This window comes from Myotis myotis, unplaced genomic scaffold, assembly GCF_014108235.1.
Source record: "Myotis myotis isolate mMyoMyo1 unplaced genomic scaffold, mMyoMyo1.p scaffold_m19_p_3, whole genome shotgun sequence".
Lineage (NCBI taxonomy): Eukaryota > Metazoa > Chordata > Mammalia > Chiroptera > Vespertilionidae > Myotis > Myotis myotis.
The window spans coordinates 15,557,407-15,573,179 of NW_023416335.1; the positions used below are offsets into that span (position 1 = coordinate 15,557,407).

General features: G+C 42.4%; 1 protein-coding gene and 1 pseudogene across 17 annotated transcripts in view; both read left to right on the top strand.

Annotated features, from left to right (window-relative positions):
* Positions 1–15,773, top strand: part of RBPMS (RNA binding protein, mRNA processing factor) — a 181,543-nt gene that overhangs the window by 111,404 nt on the left and 54,366 nt on the right. For all 17 annotated transcript variants that reach the window (XR_004965676.1, XR_004965678.1, XR_004965679.1 and 14 more), the window contains one exon: positions 1,583–1,733. Coding sequence is in view for 11 of the 17 variants with exons in the window: in XM_036296674.1 (XP_036152567.1) it covers positions 1,583–1,733 (151 nt within the window). In the remaining 6 variants the exon portion in view is untranslated. The remainder of the gene's footprint in view (positions 1–1,582; positions 1,734–15,773) is intronic.
* Positions 9,411–9,817, top strand: LOC118649523 (annotated as a pseudogene).

Below are 15,773 nucleotides of genomic sequence, written 5' to 3' on the forward strand. Positions count from 1 at the left end.
CCTCTATATCACTACCCTCTTCAGTTCCAGCAGAAAAATATTCTTCCTCCTCTTTTGCCTGAACAATACCTGTATTATCATCATGACAGAGAGCAGCAGCTTCCTCAAAATCCTCCTCATCTTGAGGAGTTAAATTGTCTTTAAAAGTTACATTATTTCTTTTTAATATACTGTCTTTTTTAGACCCCTGTTTTGTGCTATCACACTGCTTCTCCTTTTGTTCTGGCTTAAGAGATGGTTGATTATGGTCATGCGTGGGATCTAAATAATCCCGTATTAAATTCGATAAGGAAATGCAGACCTCCTGAATGAATTTTAAAAAATTTTCTACTTGCTTGTCATTAACCTTAGTTCCTCTACTATTGAACATAAACTTTAACATTTGCCCATAAAGGGCATTTTCTCTAGATTCTAATTGCCCCATGCTTTACTCCCGATTATCAAAAAATTGCTCCTCCCTTACCTTAACGAGTGCACTCTTTATCCGGAGGAGATCCTCACGTCGTCTCTCCAAGCCCAACGGAGTTCCTCACCGTCTTTTTCCCAGTTCCTCAGTCCCTTAGCTCGGGCGCCAGATCTGTCAGGGCCAGCCTGACAGGGTTGAGCCGGGCTGAGGCAGGGAGGTGGGAATTGAGAAAAGAAAGAAAGACAGGAAAGCGGGGTCGGGAGGACCCCAGTTCTCTTGATGAACTGAAGCGAGTTTATTAGCTATACAATCCTATTTATACACAACACACTGAATAGGAGGTCTGTCAAGAGGAATGTATTCTTTGTTCCTCTTAATCTCTAAGGGAGAGACATAGCAGAAGGACAAGTTCTCAGTACAGCATATCTCAGTAAATAGTTACAGACTTCTTGGTAAGCTATGAAAGGCTGTTCTCATTCTACAAATGTTACTCCCATTCTACTGATAATCGCCATCCAAACAAGTCTGGGAAAACTGTGTGGGTAAGGGTCCCAGCCTTGCTAGCCCCTGCAGGTGCAAAGACCTTGCCAGCTTACATCTGGCCCCCAACACTGTTTAATTCCTGTCTTAGTAACTCTGAGCACACGTGTCACTGTTACGAAAGCTCTCCAGTTAGATAGGGATGGGAATTTCCCTCTGTGAGTTGAGGCATTGAAGAATCGCACTGTTTAAGTCAGTGTCAGTGTCAGAACGCGGGTCAGGCCTCGGCCTTTTATTATATTTCAGGAGTTAGACTTTCTAGTATTGCACAGGGTTTTACACTAATCTCTTTACTCTTATTGGTAACCATTAATTGAAGTGTTTATCTGTGCTCATAATTTGCTGGTCTAAGTTTAACACTTGAATTTGAAAGTCTTTGTTCAAGAGGAAAAGCCATGAGGAAGAGTTGAAAAACCAGGTAACGAAAAAAGAAGTAAACGAAATCTCCCTGGCTTTCTGGACTTGTTGGGTTATGAGTTTTCATGCGTTCTATGCAAGTAGCGGGAATGAGAGCTCTTTATGACTTTTTTTCTTTTTCAGATAGGCCAGGATTTACTGGTGTGTTTATTTTGTCATCATTCTGGTTTGACTCTAAGGAAATGAAAACATCTTCCATTTGTTCTTTTATTTCCAAAGGGCATCCGCTTCGATCCTGAAATTCCGCAAACACTACGACTAGAGTTTGCTAAGGCAAACACGAAGATGGCCAAGAACAAACTAGTAGGGACTCCAAACCCCAGTACTCCTCTGCCCAACACTGTACCTCAGTTCATTGCCAGAGAGCCATGTAAGTGGATCTACTTTTCATTTTTATGGAAAACAAAAACAAAAAATGGATCACTAAGACTAGCTTATGTGCTGCATGTGAGAGCATACCACAGGACGGAGCTGGCTGAGGGTGATGTTCAGTTCCGTGGAGAGGCTGCCTATTCTTGCTGTCCCAACTCCAGATACAGCTGTCTTGTTTGTGATTGTCTGTCTCAGATGATGGTTCGGCTAGATCAGAGCTATAACTACAAAATTTGGATGTGTTGTAGATTTCCTTAATGGTCTTGACTTTATTGTGAGTATTCCCTATTTGCCTTCGAGTGTAAACCCTTTTTTATTTCCCCATTCTTGAACATGACAGTTAGTTCTCAGCAATCACTTTATTTCATTCGTTGGAGAACATCAGTTCTGCGGTTTGGGGAAAATACAATGTTAAAAGTGAAAGAAGCGGATATTAAGAAGTTTATTCTATTTTTGAGAACAGTTTGGTCATAAATCTCAGGGGGAAAGTAAACACAACAAAGCATTTATATATTGGACCAATCAGTTCCAGCAAACCAATGCCAGTAAAGATTTAAGGAAATCTGGGGCTTTCTGTTTTAAATTAATTGGGTATGAACACTTGACTAATTGCTAAACAAGTATTTTACCCCACTTCATGAGCTTATATCCTTACATGTCCAGGCTACAATTCCTGTGTTTGATTGAAAAGATTGCCTTAATTTTCTTTCTCAAGCTCAATCACTAGCAGAAGTGAGGCGTGAGATGGCCTCAACTTGTCCTTTCATTGCGTAGCTGTGTGTGATTAACTATGGCAGGGCATTCAGGAATCCCAAATGACTTGTTATTTGGAATATTCCTATACTCTTCGTTCTTCATCTTCTTCTCAAACCACATGATCTTCATCTCCTTCCTGCATTCTCTGACAATATGTTTCAACTTTTCTTAGTTAAATTGAAGATCACATGGGCTCCTTTCTTCCCCTGTCATGTGCCTGTCAGATTTAATCAGGTTACTTTGGAAGTTGCAGTCATTCTGTAGCTCAATCACTCTTGAGAAAGCTGCTGCTTGTTGGTGGAAACTAACAGATGAAAGACTTTCTCCCCCAGTGTGTTCTAGAATTTTTCTGTGAAGCCGCAAAATAATAACAGAGAAAAAAATTTGTTCTTCCATGTCCTAGGGCAGTGATGGCGAACCTTTTGAGCTCGGCGTGTCAGCATTTTGAAAAACCCTAACTTAACTCTGGTGCCGTGTCACATATAGAAATTTTTTGATATTTGCAACCATAGTAAAACAAAGACTTATATTTTTGATATTTATTTTATATATTTAAATGCCATTTAACAAAGAAAAATCAACCAAAAAAATGAGTTTGCTTGTCACCTCTGACACGTGTGTCGTAGGTTCGCCATCACTGTCCTAGGGAAACAAAATCTTTGTTTATTTGGAAAGGAAATCTAAAAGAAAGTTTCATTTTAAGGTGTAGGGGCACTAAGGGAGTATGTATAGACATTTCTTACATAATTCTGTATCCCTACAGCATCTAGCTCAGTACCTTGTATATTGCATAAATTTATAAATATTAAATAAAAATTTTTTAATTTAGCTACTTGCAGAATTATTCCATTTGTATGACTTTTTTTCTGAAAATTTTTTTCTCTTAATTAAGGCATCAGAAAAGAGTATTTGTAGGATACTTTGATTTAAAAAAGATAACCTAGAGCAGTGGTCAGCAAACTCATTAGTCAACAGAGCCAAATATCAACAGTACAACAATTGAAATTTCTTTTGAGAGCCAAATTTTTTAAACTTACACTATATATGTAGGTACATTGTTATTAACTTAATTAGGGTACTCCTAAGGCTTAGGAAGAGCCACACTCAAGGGGCCAAAGAGCCACATGTGGTTCGCGAGCCGCAGTTTGCCGACCACGGACCTAGAGTAACTCTTTACTTTTTGGAGAAATTGCCTGCCTCAGACAGGAAGTGCCATACTTGACCCTTTCAGTTCTTTATGCAGTGCTTTCTCTGAGAGGTCAAAATGTTTTCTAAGTCTGCTACAGCAGCTCTATGAAACAGGTAGCCAGCAAAGTGATAGCCAGTTCACAGCAGGGTACACAGAAGCAATGGAGATGAACAAAGCGAACATCCACAAATCCCTGAAGTCACAGGAGAGCTTAGCTGAGTTTAGACACTGCTTTGGCCCGCTCTGCCTACCTCCCTTCACTGTGTACAGGACAACTCAGAAGTGCTCAGATAGTTTCTATGGTGGGGTCAGAACTTGCCTGTCAGCCCAGCTGGGGAGGCTCAGTGGTTGAGTGTTGACTCATGAACCAGGAAGTCACTTCCTGGTTGGTGCACTTGCCCAGGTTGTGGGCTCGATCCCCAATAGGAGGGAGTGTGCAGTAGGCAGCTGATCAATGTTTCTATCTCTTTATCCCTCTCCCTTCCTCTTTCTCTAAAATCAATAAAAACACATTTTTTAAAGAAAAAACAACCCCTGTCGGTCTGCTAATGGCACAACAAACTTGAAGCTAAAATAAAGAAATCCAAACAGCCGTATATTCTTGAGAAAATAAAAGCTAGCATGATTTTTCTTAATATAGCTCCTTTTACGACATAGAGGCCTTGACAAACAGCAGTTCCACTGTGACCCAGATCGACCTTATCATCTATTACCATTCCCTCTTGAATTGGTAACTTCCCTGTCATATTCACAGAATTGTCTCTTTTCCAGAAGCATTCTGCAGACTAAGAACAGTGGTGGTTCTGAACTGGCGAATCCAGTTATATTTGCATACAACTGGTGCTCTAGGTGAGCGGTTTAATTGCCTGTCAGGAATAGACTTGCCATGGAATCATAGACTTTGGGAGTTGGAAAAATGCTATAGGTGTCTCTGTTGTAGGCCATTAGGGAGAGGTTTTTGTAAATGCTTCTCTAACATCAATAAAAAATATACATATTTTTTAAAAAGCTGTCAGCCCAAGGGGTTGGTGATAGTTGTCAGGAAACTCAGCCTTTACAAGGGCTGTAGAAGATTCCTTGCAGCTTAGTCTAGATTGCTCCAAATCAAACCATCATATTTGCTGAGCACTGGCTCTGTTTGTGGTAAGTGTGAAGATTGAGAAAACCAGTTATTGCAGCTTGCCAAGGCAGAGATGGTGGCCTCAGTGGAGAACCTTGGTCTTAGACTTGAAGATGTCAGTGAGAGTTCTGACTTTGCCAGTTAATCGTCAAGCTTTGTGACCTTAAAAAAATTAACCTTGTTATGTTCCTGTTCCTTCAACTATAGAAAGGGAATAATACCTTTTCATGATTATAGAGCTAAATAAAACACCATATGATTGTGTTGCAGATTAAATGATTGTAATATATGTAGAGTACTAGGCAAATGTAAAGTACAATCTTTTTTTTTTTTAAAAAAATACTGGTTTTAAAGAAAGAGGAAAGGAGATAGAGAGAGAGAAACATCAATGTGAGAGAGAAACATCAATCAGTTTGATCCCCAATAGGGATCGAATCTGCAACCTAGGTATGTGCACTGACCAGGAATCAAACCCACAATCTTTTGGTATGTAGGATGATGCTCCAACCAACTGAACTACTCAGCCAGGGCAATCTTAATTTTTTTAAAAAGCACTGAGTTGTTTTTCTTTTCTAATAGCTAAAAGTAGATATTGATCTTATGAGGTATCATCGCTGTATGACTGTATCCAATTGTCTTTGCAAATTAGGAGAAAGGATTAATAAAGTTCACATACAATCTCAGGAGAGTAGTACATTTCCCTAACTAAATTTTTATTAATTTGAGCTTCCTCTTCTCGTACTCTTTTGTATATAATAAAGTAAGGAAAATACTAGAAGAAAGAAAGAGATGTAGAAAAGTTATCCTACATAATAAAAGGCTAATATGCAAATCAACCAAACAGCAGAATGACTGGTTGCTATGCAGGAGCTGCCCCCTGGTGATCAGTGTGCTCTCACAGGGGGAGCATAGCTTAGCCCGAAGCCCTGAGCCAGGCTTATGGCTGGTGAGTGCAGCAGTGGTGGTGGGAGCCTCTCCCGCCTCCGCAGCAGCGCTAAGGATGTCCAACTGCCCTACGGGGAGTGGGCCTAAGCTGTCAGTCAGACATCCCCTGCGGGCTCCAGGACTGCGAGGAGGGCACAAGCCGGGCTGAGGGACCCCCCGTTCCCCACCTCGAGTACTTGAATTTCGTGCACCGGGCCTCTAGTGTTATATAAAATTCTTCTAGATTATCCATTTGATTGTACAGAAAAGTCATGTTCTGTAGTGTAAGTACTCAAGAGATGAAAACAGGGCAACTCACTGTCACTCTGAGTTTTGTTTTTCTCAACCATATAATGATAATACTCTGTGCCAGACACTCTGCTAAAAATTTACATGAATTATCTCATTTGATTCTCAATAGCACTATTTTACATTTGAAGAAACTGAGACATAGGAAGGTTCAGTAACTTGCTTGAGATTACATAGCCTTCACGTGTTATGGATTGAATTGCATTCTACCAAAATTCGAATGTTGAAGTCCCAACCTCCAGTAGCTCCAAATGTAACCATATTTGGAGGTAGGCCTTAAAAGGGGTGAGTAAATTAAAATGAGGCCATTAGGGTGGGCCCAATATGACTGTTGTCCTTATGAGAAGAAAAAGAGATACCTGGGATGTGCTCACAGAGGGGAAAAGCCATGTGTGAACACAGCAAGTAGGCACTGCAAGCCATGGGCAGAGGCCTCCGGAGAAGCCAAGCCTGCAGACACCTTGACCTTGGACTTCTAGCCTCTAGAGAACTCTGAGAAAATTGATTTCTATGGTTTAAGTCACTCAGTCTGGTATTTTGTTACGGCAGACTAATACATCAAGTGATAGAGCCTGTATTTAAATTCTGGTCTGTCACTTCATTAGTTTTATAACTTTGGTCTAGTTACTTAAACTCTCTGTGTCTCATCTATAAAATGGCAATAATAATTGTATCTCCCATAGGACTGTGAGAATTGAATTAATTGACATAAGTAAGTTAGAAGAGGGACACATAATGAGTACTCAGTTACTGTTAATATGTGCATGTCAGAATATCGGTGCCTTTTGTCCCTCATAGTTGTGAGAGTGGAGGTAGCCAGCACTCACAGAGCCTTTACTCTGACTCCATAGATTCCCCCTTTCAATTCAAATTTTATGGAGCAAATGTCAGAAAGCTCTAGACCAGACCTATAGAATCAGAATTCCTGGCATTGGACTACAGGAATCTGAATTACTGCCAAGTTCTAGAACTTTCTGACATTTGCTCTGCATTTTTAAAAGCTCTTTTGGTGATTCTGATGCACCGTCAGGTTTGAAATTACCAGCAAGGAATTTTCAAGTTAAGTTGTCCTTTCTACTCACTCGTCTCCTCCTCCATTGCACTTCCCCCGCCCCCCCCCCCCCCCACACACACACAAAAGCAAAAACAGGCTCTATTAAATGGAGACTCTTTAAAAACTTATAAGCACATAGCCATTTATGACTCATCAGACCACTTCCTAGTTTTCCTGCGACATCACTGGAATTTCCCATTTATCCAATACTGACCCTGGATGGGAGGGGAGCCCAAAGTGTGAAAAGGAAGTTCTGGAGAAAGATGGTAATAGGGACTCTGGGCAGTCAGAGACCTTGGGCAATAGTAAAGGAAAGAGGTCAGGAGATGGACACAGGGGGGAGGCCAGAGGCAGCCAGCTGCTGAGAGTAAAGCCGATGAGTACATCAAAGTATGGAAGCTGAGCTTACAGGATTGTACACATTTGACTTATGCGCATTCCCTCTGAGACACCTCCACATTGGGGACTGTCTAGGGGTTCTGTGCCTGTGGACCAGTGTGAAACTACCAGAAATTATGTTCACAGAAACATGCCAATGATTTCCATTCTGCGTATCCAGACTTCCTTTTGATTGAGTAACCCAGTGAGTGGTCTCTGACCCCCTCTCGCCCAGCACAACCAAGCGTTTGTGGGCCCCATTGTCACATCACAGAAAAGCCCACAGTCAAGAGCTAGGACACATATGCATTTGCCATTCAGGATCTGTATAAGAATATCTATCATGTGCTTTGACCCCAGGCATTCTGAGAAATACATAAAAACATGAAACAAAACTGCAGCCAATAAAGACAGCAAACTACTCTTAAAAAACCAGAGGCCTAAACTAATGTTTATTTCCATATATGTCCCACTCTGACAAAGCAAAAATATTGTTTTCCTTTTATAAAGAAGGGTCAAGCATTTACTGAGCCAACCAATATTTACAGGCCTACTTTCATTCACTCTATCTTCAAACCTGCACACATTCCTAGTTTTTCCTTGATGTGTGTAATTTTGATAATCTTTAATAATTAAATTTAAAAATATTAAAGTAATATTAGGCAGTGGAGGAGAGGAACCAAGATGGCAGCATAGGGTAAACACCTGAACTTGCTGCCTCGCACAACCACATCAAAACTACAGCTAAAAGACAAAACACATCATCCAGAACCACGGGAAGGTTGGCTGAGTGGAAGTACAACAACTAGAAAAAAAGAGAAAAGCGCATTGAGACTGGAAGGAGGTGTGGAAGTGCGGAGGTACACAGGCGCACTAAACGGGCTGGCAACTGGGTTTCCCGTGGTCTTTTTCAGTCAGGAGGGAGTCTCAAGCTCCTGGCTGCTCTGAACTCATTCCAGGCGAGATTCTGGGGACCCAGACTCATACGGGGAGAAACTGGACTGTCTAGCATCAGGCCAGAACACGAGGGTGGCTTTCTCTGAGGTGCTCGCAGTAATCATTGTTCCTGCACGGGACCATGGGACACAGAGACCCAGGGACCTCTTTGGGACAGGGCTGATGGGCAGCCATTGCTGTTTGCTCCGCCCTGGTGATTCCCTGAGATCCCAGCCCACCCAAGCTGTGTGCAGAGGCTTTTGCATATGAATGGCCTGGCTTTTGCAATCTAAAACCTAACAAACTGCAGCTGGGTCAGAGAGCCCCAGAACTTCCAAAAGAAGGCCCAAGGCTGGATAGCAGCTTGCATTGCTTCACAGCTGCACCTCATCTGGGCACCTCCAAACCTCAAACAAAGAGGAGGAATCTGCAGATCTCTCTGTAGCTCCTGCTGGGTGGCCTCAGGCAGTGGCTGACTTTGCACCTCCTTGGAGATCCAAAAGCCGGTGTACCCAGTGGTCAGAGTGAGACCATACCAGATTACAACTCTTCAGATCCATAATGACACACTCAAGGGGCAGACTCAGTAAGCACCAAAGCCCCACTGAAGCAAGTCCTGCCCCATAAGGGTGTCTCCAGCACAGCAGTTATTCCATTGTAGACACAACTAGTCCTCACAGCCAATTGGCCTGGAGGTCAATTCCTCCCAGTGATACCAACAACAGTCAAGGCTTAACTACAACAAGACTGTGCACACAGCCCACAAAGGGGTGCAACAAGAATATCCACCTCAGGTAATTAGGATGGCTGAGCCACTGGTCCCTATGGGACACCTAGCACACAAAGCCACTCTGTCAACACAGGGAAGTAGCCAAAATGCGGAGACAAAGAAACAGGTCACAAATGATAGAAATGGAGGAAAGCAAACTACTGGATATAGAGTTCAAAACCATGGTTATCAGGTTACTCAAGAATCTCCTAGAAACCTCTGAGAAATTTAGTGAGACCCTCGAGGATATGAAAAAGGACCAACTAGAAATTAAGCATACACTGACTAAAATAAAGAATAATAGTTCCGGTGCAGGTACGGGTCGGCGCATGCGGCCGCAAGCCGGTTGACTTTGCGGAGCCATGGATGGCTTCAGCTCGGACTTCGGCGGCTCCAGCGGCGGCAAACTGGACCCCGGGCTCATCATGGAGCAGGTGAAGGTGCAGATCGCCGTGGCCAACGCGCAGGAGCTGCTGCAGATGATGACGGACAAGTGCTTCCGGAAGTGCATTGGGAAGCCGGGGAGCTCTCTGGACAATTCGGAGCAGAAATGCATTGCCATGTGCATGGACCGCTACATGGATGCCTGGAACACCGTATCCCGCGCCTACAACTCGCGGCTGCAGCGAGAATGAGCCAACATGTGATCGGGAAATGCGGTGCCTGGCTGAGCCAGTGGGCCGCCCCACCCGTGTTCGGTTTCCATAAATGTGCTTTGTGAGGCAGGGGCCAGCGTGTGCGGGCTGCCTGCCGTGGTTTATGAGGATGAGACTGGTGCTGGGACACGTGGAATTTTGTCCCCCTCCCCCTGGCCAGGCCGACCTCCCACCTGCCAGCGAGTGTAGTTGGGGACTTGGGGACCCTGGAATTTCCCACAGTGCTGGCAGCACTGTGGCACCTTTCCTGGTGTGCCCGGGTCACCTTTATGCCCGAGCCGTAGACTTCCTGTGGGCCTGCGGGGTGGGGAGATGGTCAGACCCCACCTGAGCTGTGACCTCCTGGGGGTGGGCTGACAAATAAATGGATGAGGGAGGGGTGGAGAGAGTCTTGTGTATCTTCCCTGGAGGAGGCCTGTGTCTGGGGTACCTGGGTCCCCCTGCCCAGACTGAGCCTCAGTCTCTGCCCCCCCCCCCCCATTTTCCCCCTGGGCACTTGCTACCGTTCCCTGGATGACACCAAACGAACCCTGAAGATGAGGCTGAACCCCAGCCCCAAAGGCTGGGGTTATGGCAGCCCTCTTCCTGGGAGGTCTTGCTACCTCACCCCACCCACCTTTCATCCCAACTTTAGGCCTTGGGTCATGGGCAGGCAAGTAGTTCTTGCTGTGATGTGCAAGTGTGTGAGCCAGTAAGTTAGGGACAAGGGGCTTTTTATTGGAACAAAAGATACAGTAAAACTGTACTCCCACTGCCCGCAGCACTCCCTGCCCACCGTCTGGACTGGACTCCCCTTCTTGGACTGGTGGCTGGTTGGTTCCTACTGCCTTGTCCTCCCAGGCCTGGACAGCCATGGGGTGGTCACTCCTGGATGTTCTGTGTGATCCAGCCTCTCACAGCAGCCACCCGAGTATAGACACCTGGGAAGTGAGGTCGCCCGCAGCCATAGCCCCAGCTGGTGACCCCAGTTAGCACCCACTGGCCAGAGGGTTCCCTGCAGGCCAGAGGTCCCCCAGCATCACCCTGAGGGGAGGAGAGAGGAAAGGCACTCAGAGCAGGCCAGTTTCCCCCACCTCCCATAGCAACCCTCGGGCAAGAAAGGACTGACCCGACCTGCACACCTTGGGTGGCTGGCCTCCACAGGAGTCTCCTGGACTCCCCATGTGACCCCAAGTGAGTAGCCCTGTGAGCCTCACTTTTACTGTCTGGGAAATGGGCTTAATGCCAGGACAAGCCATTCATCTGTCTGGCAGACATTTGTGAGCACCTGCCACAGGTTCCCTAGTAGAACGGCCTTACACTGCATGCAGCCTGTTCCCATTCCTCGCCCGCAGGGCAGCAGTGAGATGTGGCGTGGGAACTGGCTCATCGTGGATGCCCAATAAACAGTGGTCCATTAAACAAACAAACAAACAAACAAAAAGAATAATATACAGAGATCCAACAGCAGACTAGAGGATCCCAAGAATCAAGTCAAAGATTTGAAATACGAAAAAGCAAAGAACACCCAACCAGAAAAGCAAAAGGAAAAAAGAATACAAAAATATGAAGATAGTGCAAGGAGCCTCTGGGACAACTCCAAGTGTACCAACATCCGAATTATAGGGGTGCCAGAAGAAGAGAGAGCAACATATTGAAAACCTATTTGAAGAAATAATGACAGAAAACTTCCCCTACCTGGTGAAAGAAATAGACTTACAAGTCCAGAAAGCACAGAGAACCTCAAAAGGAATCCAAAGAGGACCACACCAAGATACATCATAATTAAAATGCCAGGGGCAAAAGACAAAGAATATTAAAAGCAGCAAGAGAAAAACAGTTACCTACAAGGGAATACCTATAGGACTGTCCGTTGATTTCTCAATAGAAACTATGCAGGCCAGAAGGGAGTGGCAAGAAATATTCAAAGTGATGAATAGCAAGAACCTACAACCAAGACTACTCTACCCAGCAAAGCTATCCTTTAGAATTGAAGGTCAGATAAAGAGCTTCACAGATAAGATAAGAAAAAGCTAAAGGAGTTCATCACCGCCAAACCAGTATTATATGAAATGCTGAAGGGTATTCTTTAAAAAGAGGAAGAAGAAGAAAAAGGTAAAGATAAAAATTATGAACAACAAAGTGACAACAAATATGTATCAACAAGTGAATCTAAAAATCAAGTGAATAAAAAAATCTGATGAACAGAATAAACTGGTGAATATAATAGAATCAGGGGCATAGAAAGGGAGTGGACTGACAATTCTTGGGGGGAAGGGGGTGTGGGGGGTGCGGGAAGAGACTGAACAAAAATCATACACCTATGGACAAGGAGCGGGGGGAGCACGGTAAGGGCATGGGGTAGGGTGGGAACTGGGTGGAGGGGAGCTATGGAGGGAAAAGAGGAACAACTGTAATAATCTGAACAATACAGATTTAGTTAAATATTAGACAGTGGGTTTGGTAAGAATAGTTTTTATATAGACGTCTTGTTTGAGGTGGGAAGTAAGTTATTGCAGCATCATGTAGATCTGCTAATCTGATCCACTTTATTTACATTTTGATTTCATGAATAGTCTGTCTTTGATTAGCAATGGCTATTAACATTTTGCTTTGATTTTGTTTCTTGTTTATCTACTCATTGACCAGCTATAAATAAATCCCTTAAGAACTCAGGAAGTGAAATCACAGAATTTTTTTGTAATGCAAATAACTGTCCCAACTGTAGTGTTTTGTAAACTCCAATTATTCATTACCTCTGCAGAGAAATGAGAGAATAAAGGAGTTAATTTACGGGGACAGTAAATTTTAAATTTAGAAGAAGCCATAGACCTATTCTTTAATGCCATGTTCTCTCCTCATCTGCTCATTAAAAGGAAGGCATTTCTTCCTCAAAAAGAGTTGCCTTTTCTTGCATAGCAGTTCTCGGAGTATTTGTCTGCCAACGCCTGGTTTGTCTCCAAGGTCCTTTAAGGGAGTCTGCAAGGTCTAACCTGTTTTCATGAGAACGGCTTGTTTTTCTCAGTGTGAACAGTGGGCACAACTACTGGCACCATGTACATGTCAGGACAGTGGCACCAAACTGTGTAGTAATCACTGTATTCTCATACTCTGTTTTCACAAAACCTAGATTCACCTAAGATTTTTGTTGGTGAAAATTGAAGAAAAAAAAAAAGTGAAAATTATTGCCCTGGCCAGCATGGTTCAATGATTAGAGCATCTGCCCAAAGACCAAAGTGTCTCAGTTTCCATTCCTGGTCAAGGGCACACACCTGGTTTGCATGTTCCACCTGTCCAGGTGGGTGCAGGAGGCAGCCAATTAATGTGTCTCTCTCACATTGATGTTTCTCTCTCCCTCTCCCTCTCCCCTTCCCCCACTCTCTTTTCCTCTCCCTCCCTCCTTTCCACTGTCTTTAAAAATCAGTGGAAAAAATATATTCCAGTGAGGATTAACAAAAACAAAAAAAATAAAAATTATTTTATTTCATCTCAATTCTTGAATACAAGTCATGTTATTCTTTTTTGATAAATGGGGAGTACACATAACGTACTCTGCAGTTAAATTGTGAGTTGAACTAGCTGCTTTCTTCATGAATGCATTTTTAGTTAAAGAAAAACTGATAGGCAGACTGGTTATTCAGACTTACATATTTGGCAGACAATTTCTTGAAAATTGATTAAATGAGCATGGCATTTCAAGAAAAAAATAATATTGCCCTAGCTGGTTTGCTCAGTGGATAGAGCGTTGACCTGCAGACTGAAGGGTCCTGGGTTCGATTCCAGTGAAGGGCACATGCCTGGGTTGTGGGCTCAATCCCCAGTGTGGGGCATGCAGGAGGCAGCCCATCAGTGATTCTCTCTAATCATTGATTTTTCGTCTCTCTCTCCCTCTTTCTTCCTCTCTGAAATCAGTAAGAATATTTATTGCAATAATAAAATTTGAGCTTTAAAGCAAAAATTAGATTTTTTAAAAACTATGAATCTCACAACTTTCCAATACAAGGACTTTTCTGATAAATTGGTATTGATATTAAAAAATTTTTATTGAATAAAAAAGAAGTCAACATTTGTAAGATCAGCATAATTTATTGGACCAATATTTTCCAAATGATCAATGCATCGTATTATAAAATCACGCATGGGTAAAAGATCCATCTAAAGTATAAAATGGAATTTAATGTGACAGTATGAAAAGTTCATCGGTAAGGTTTCAGATTCCACACTGCAACAAATCTTTTGGTGTAACAAAAAATAGCCACAATTCCTTATACAAGATATTAAAATACTCCTTTCTTCACAAGCTACATAACTATATGAGGCAGCCGATACAATACATTGCAATAGATTGAGTTAGAAGTGAATATGAGAATCCAGTTGCCTTCTGTTAAACCAGATACAGTAGTGTCCCCCCTTACCCACCGGGGATATGTTTCAAGGCCTTCAGTGGATATTTGAAACTGCAGATAGTACTGAACCCTATATATATACTATATCTACCTATGATAAAGTTTAATTTATAAATTAGTCACTGTAAGATTAACAACTAATAAAATAGAGTAATTATAACAGTATACTGTAATAAGAGATGATATGAGATAGATGATACAATGCCTGCATGATGAGACAAAGTGAGGTACTCAGAATGGCATGCAATTTAAAACTTATGAATTGTTTATTTCTGGAATTTTCCATTTAATATTTCTGGACCACAGTTGACCGTGGGTAGCTGAAACTGCAGAAAGGGAAAATGCAGATAAGAGGGGACTACTGATGTTTGCCAAAATGTACAACTAAAGTTTTTCCTTGTTTATTTTGGAATATGTAGTTGTTTTTCATGAAAACATATGCTCTTTTAATATGTAATGGGTTTGTTTTTTTAATGAATTAAATATATTTTTAACTTTTTGTTTTAATTTTTAATATGGTACATTATTACCAACTGATGTAACCTACATAACCAAAATTTCTTTGGTGTGTTCAATAGGTTTTACTAAAATCCACTGGTGTTAAACATTCTTAAAGTTATTTTGTTCCTGGTTGAATAGGGTAGGCATAGAGATCTGCAGTTATCAGGGGATTACATAGATTTGGGGCTATAGGTGATTTAGTTTGGCTACTGCAGCTAAAGTCATTCAGAGCTAGACTGGAGGAAAACAGTGTCCAGGGCCCTGCAAGCTTGTATGCTAGCCTCACCTTTGATGAGGGGCATCTATGCCACTTACCACTTTCTAGAGACCAGCCCAAGAATGATTGCATGTATGGTGGTTTGGGGGAATGTACCTGGATGGGTACCTTTCAAGAATGCCTAATCCTCCCCTACCACTCCACCACACCCCTGTTATATCCCCATTACACCCCCATTACCAGATGTAACAAGTTCATTTTAAGAAACTTGGAAAAAATATAAAAGGGGGAAATTAATGCTTGTACCTTCCTAAACCTAAAGGCATGCATTATTAAATTCTATTGTATTTTCTTTGTATTTTTTAACATACAGTTTTACAAATAAAACATTTTTAGATACAAAGGTTTAAGGCAGTTTAACACAGTTTTAAAAATAAATGTGTAGTATTTCTCTTTCAGTGCTTTCCTAATATGACTACTGTTTTTATTTAACATATTATCTATATATTTAGAAAATTCTCACCCTCCCAGAGATAAGCATTTTAACATTTGTGACGAACAGCCATGCAAGTATGCACACACACTGATGTTTGTATGAATGGGGTTGTCTGTTGCATGCTGCTCTGATGGTACCTGCATTCGTTCTCAGCTCTAGGCCTCACTTTTGCAGATCAGTAAATGCATACCTGATGTACAATGATAGATTACCCTGTAATCAAGGCTCTTTTTCTTGGGGAAAAGACTAGAAGTGGTGGTTGATTGGAGAGTTAAAGTGAAAAATCTCAGACTTGAGGTGTAAGGTAGTCAGTGCAAATGCAGGTCCTCTGTCATCCTCCTTTTCATT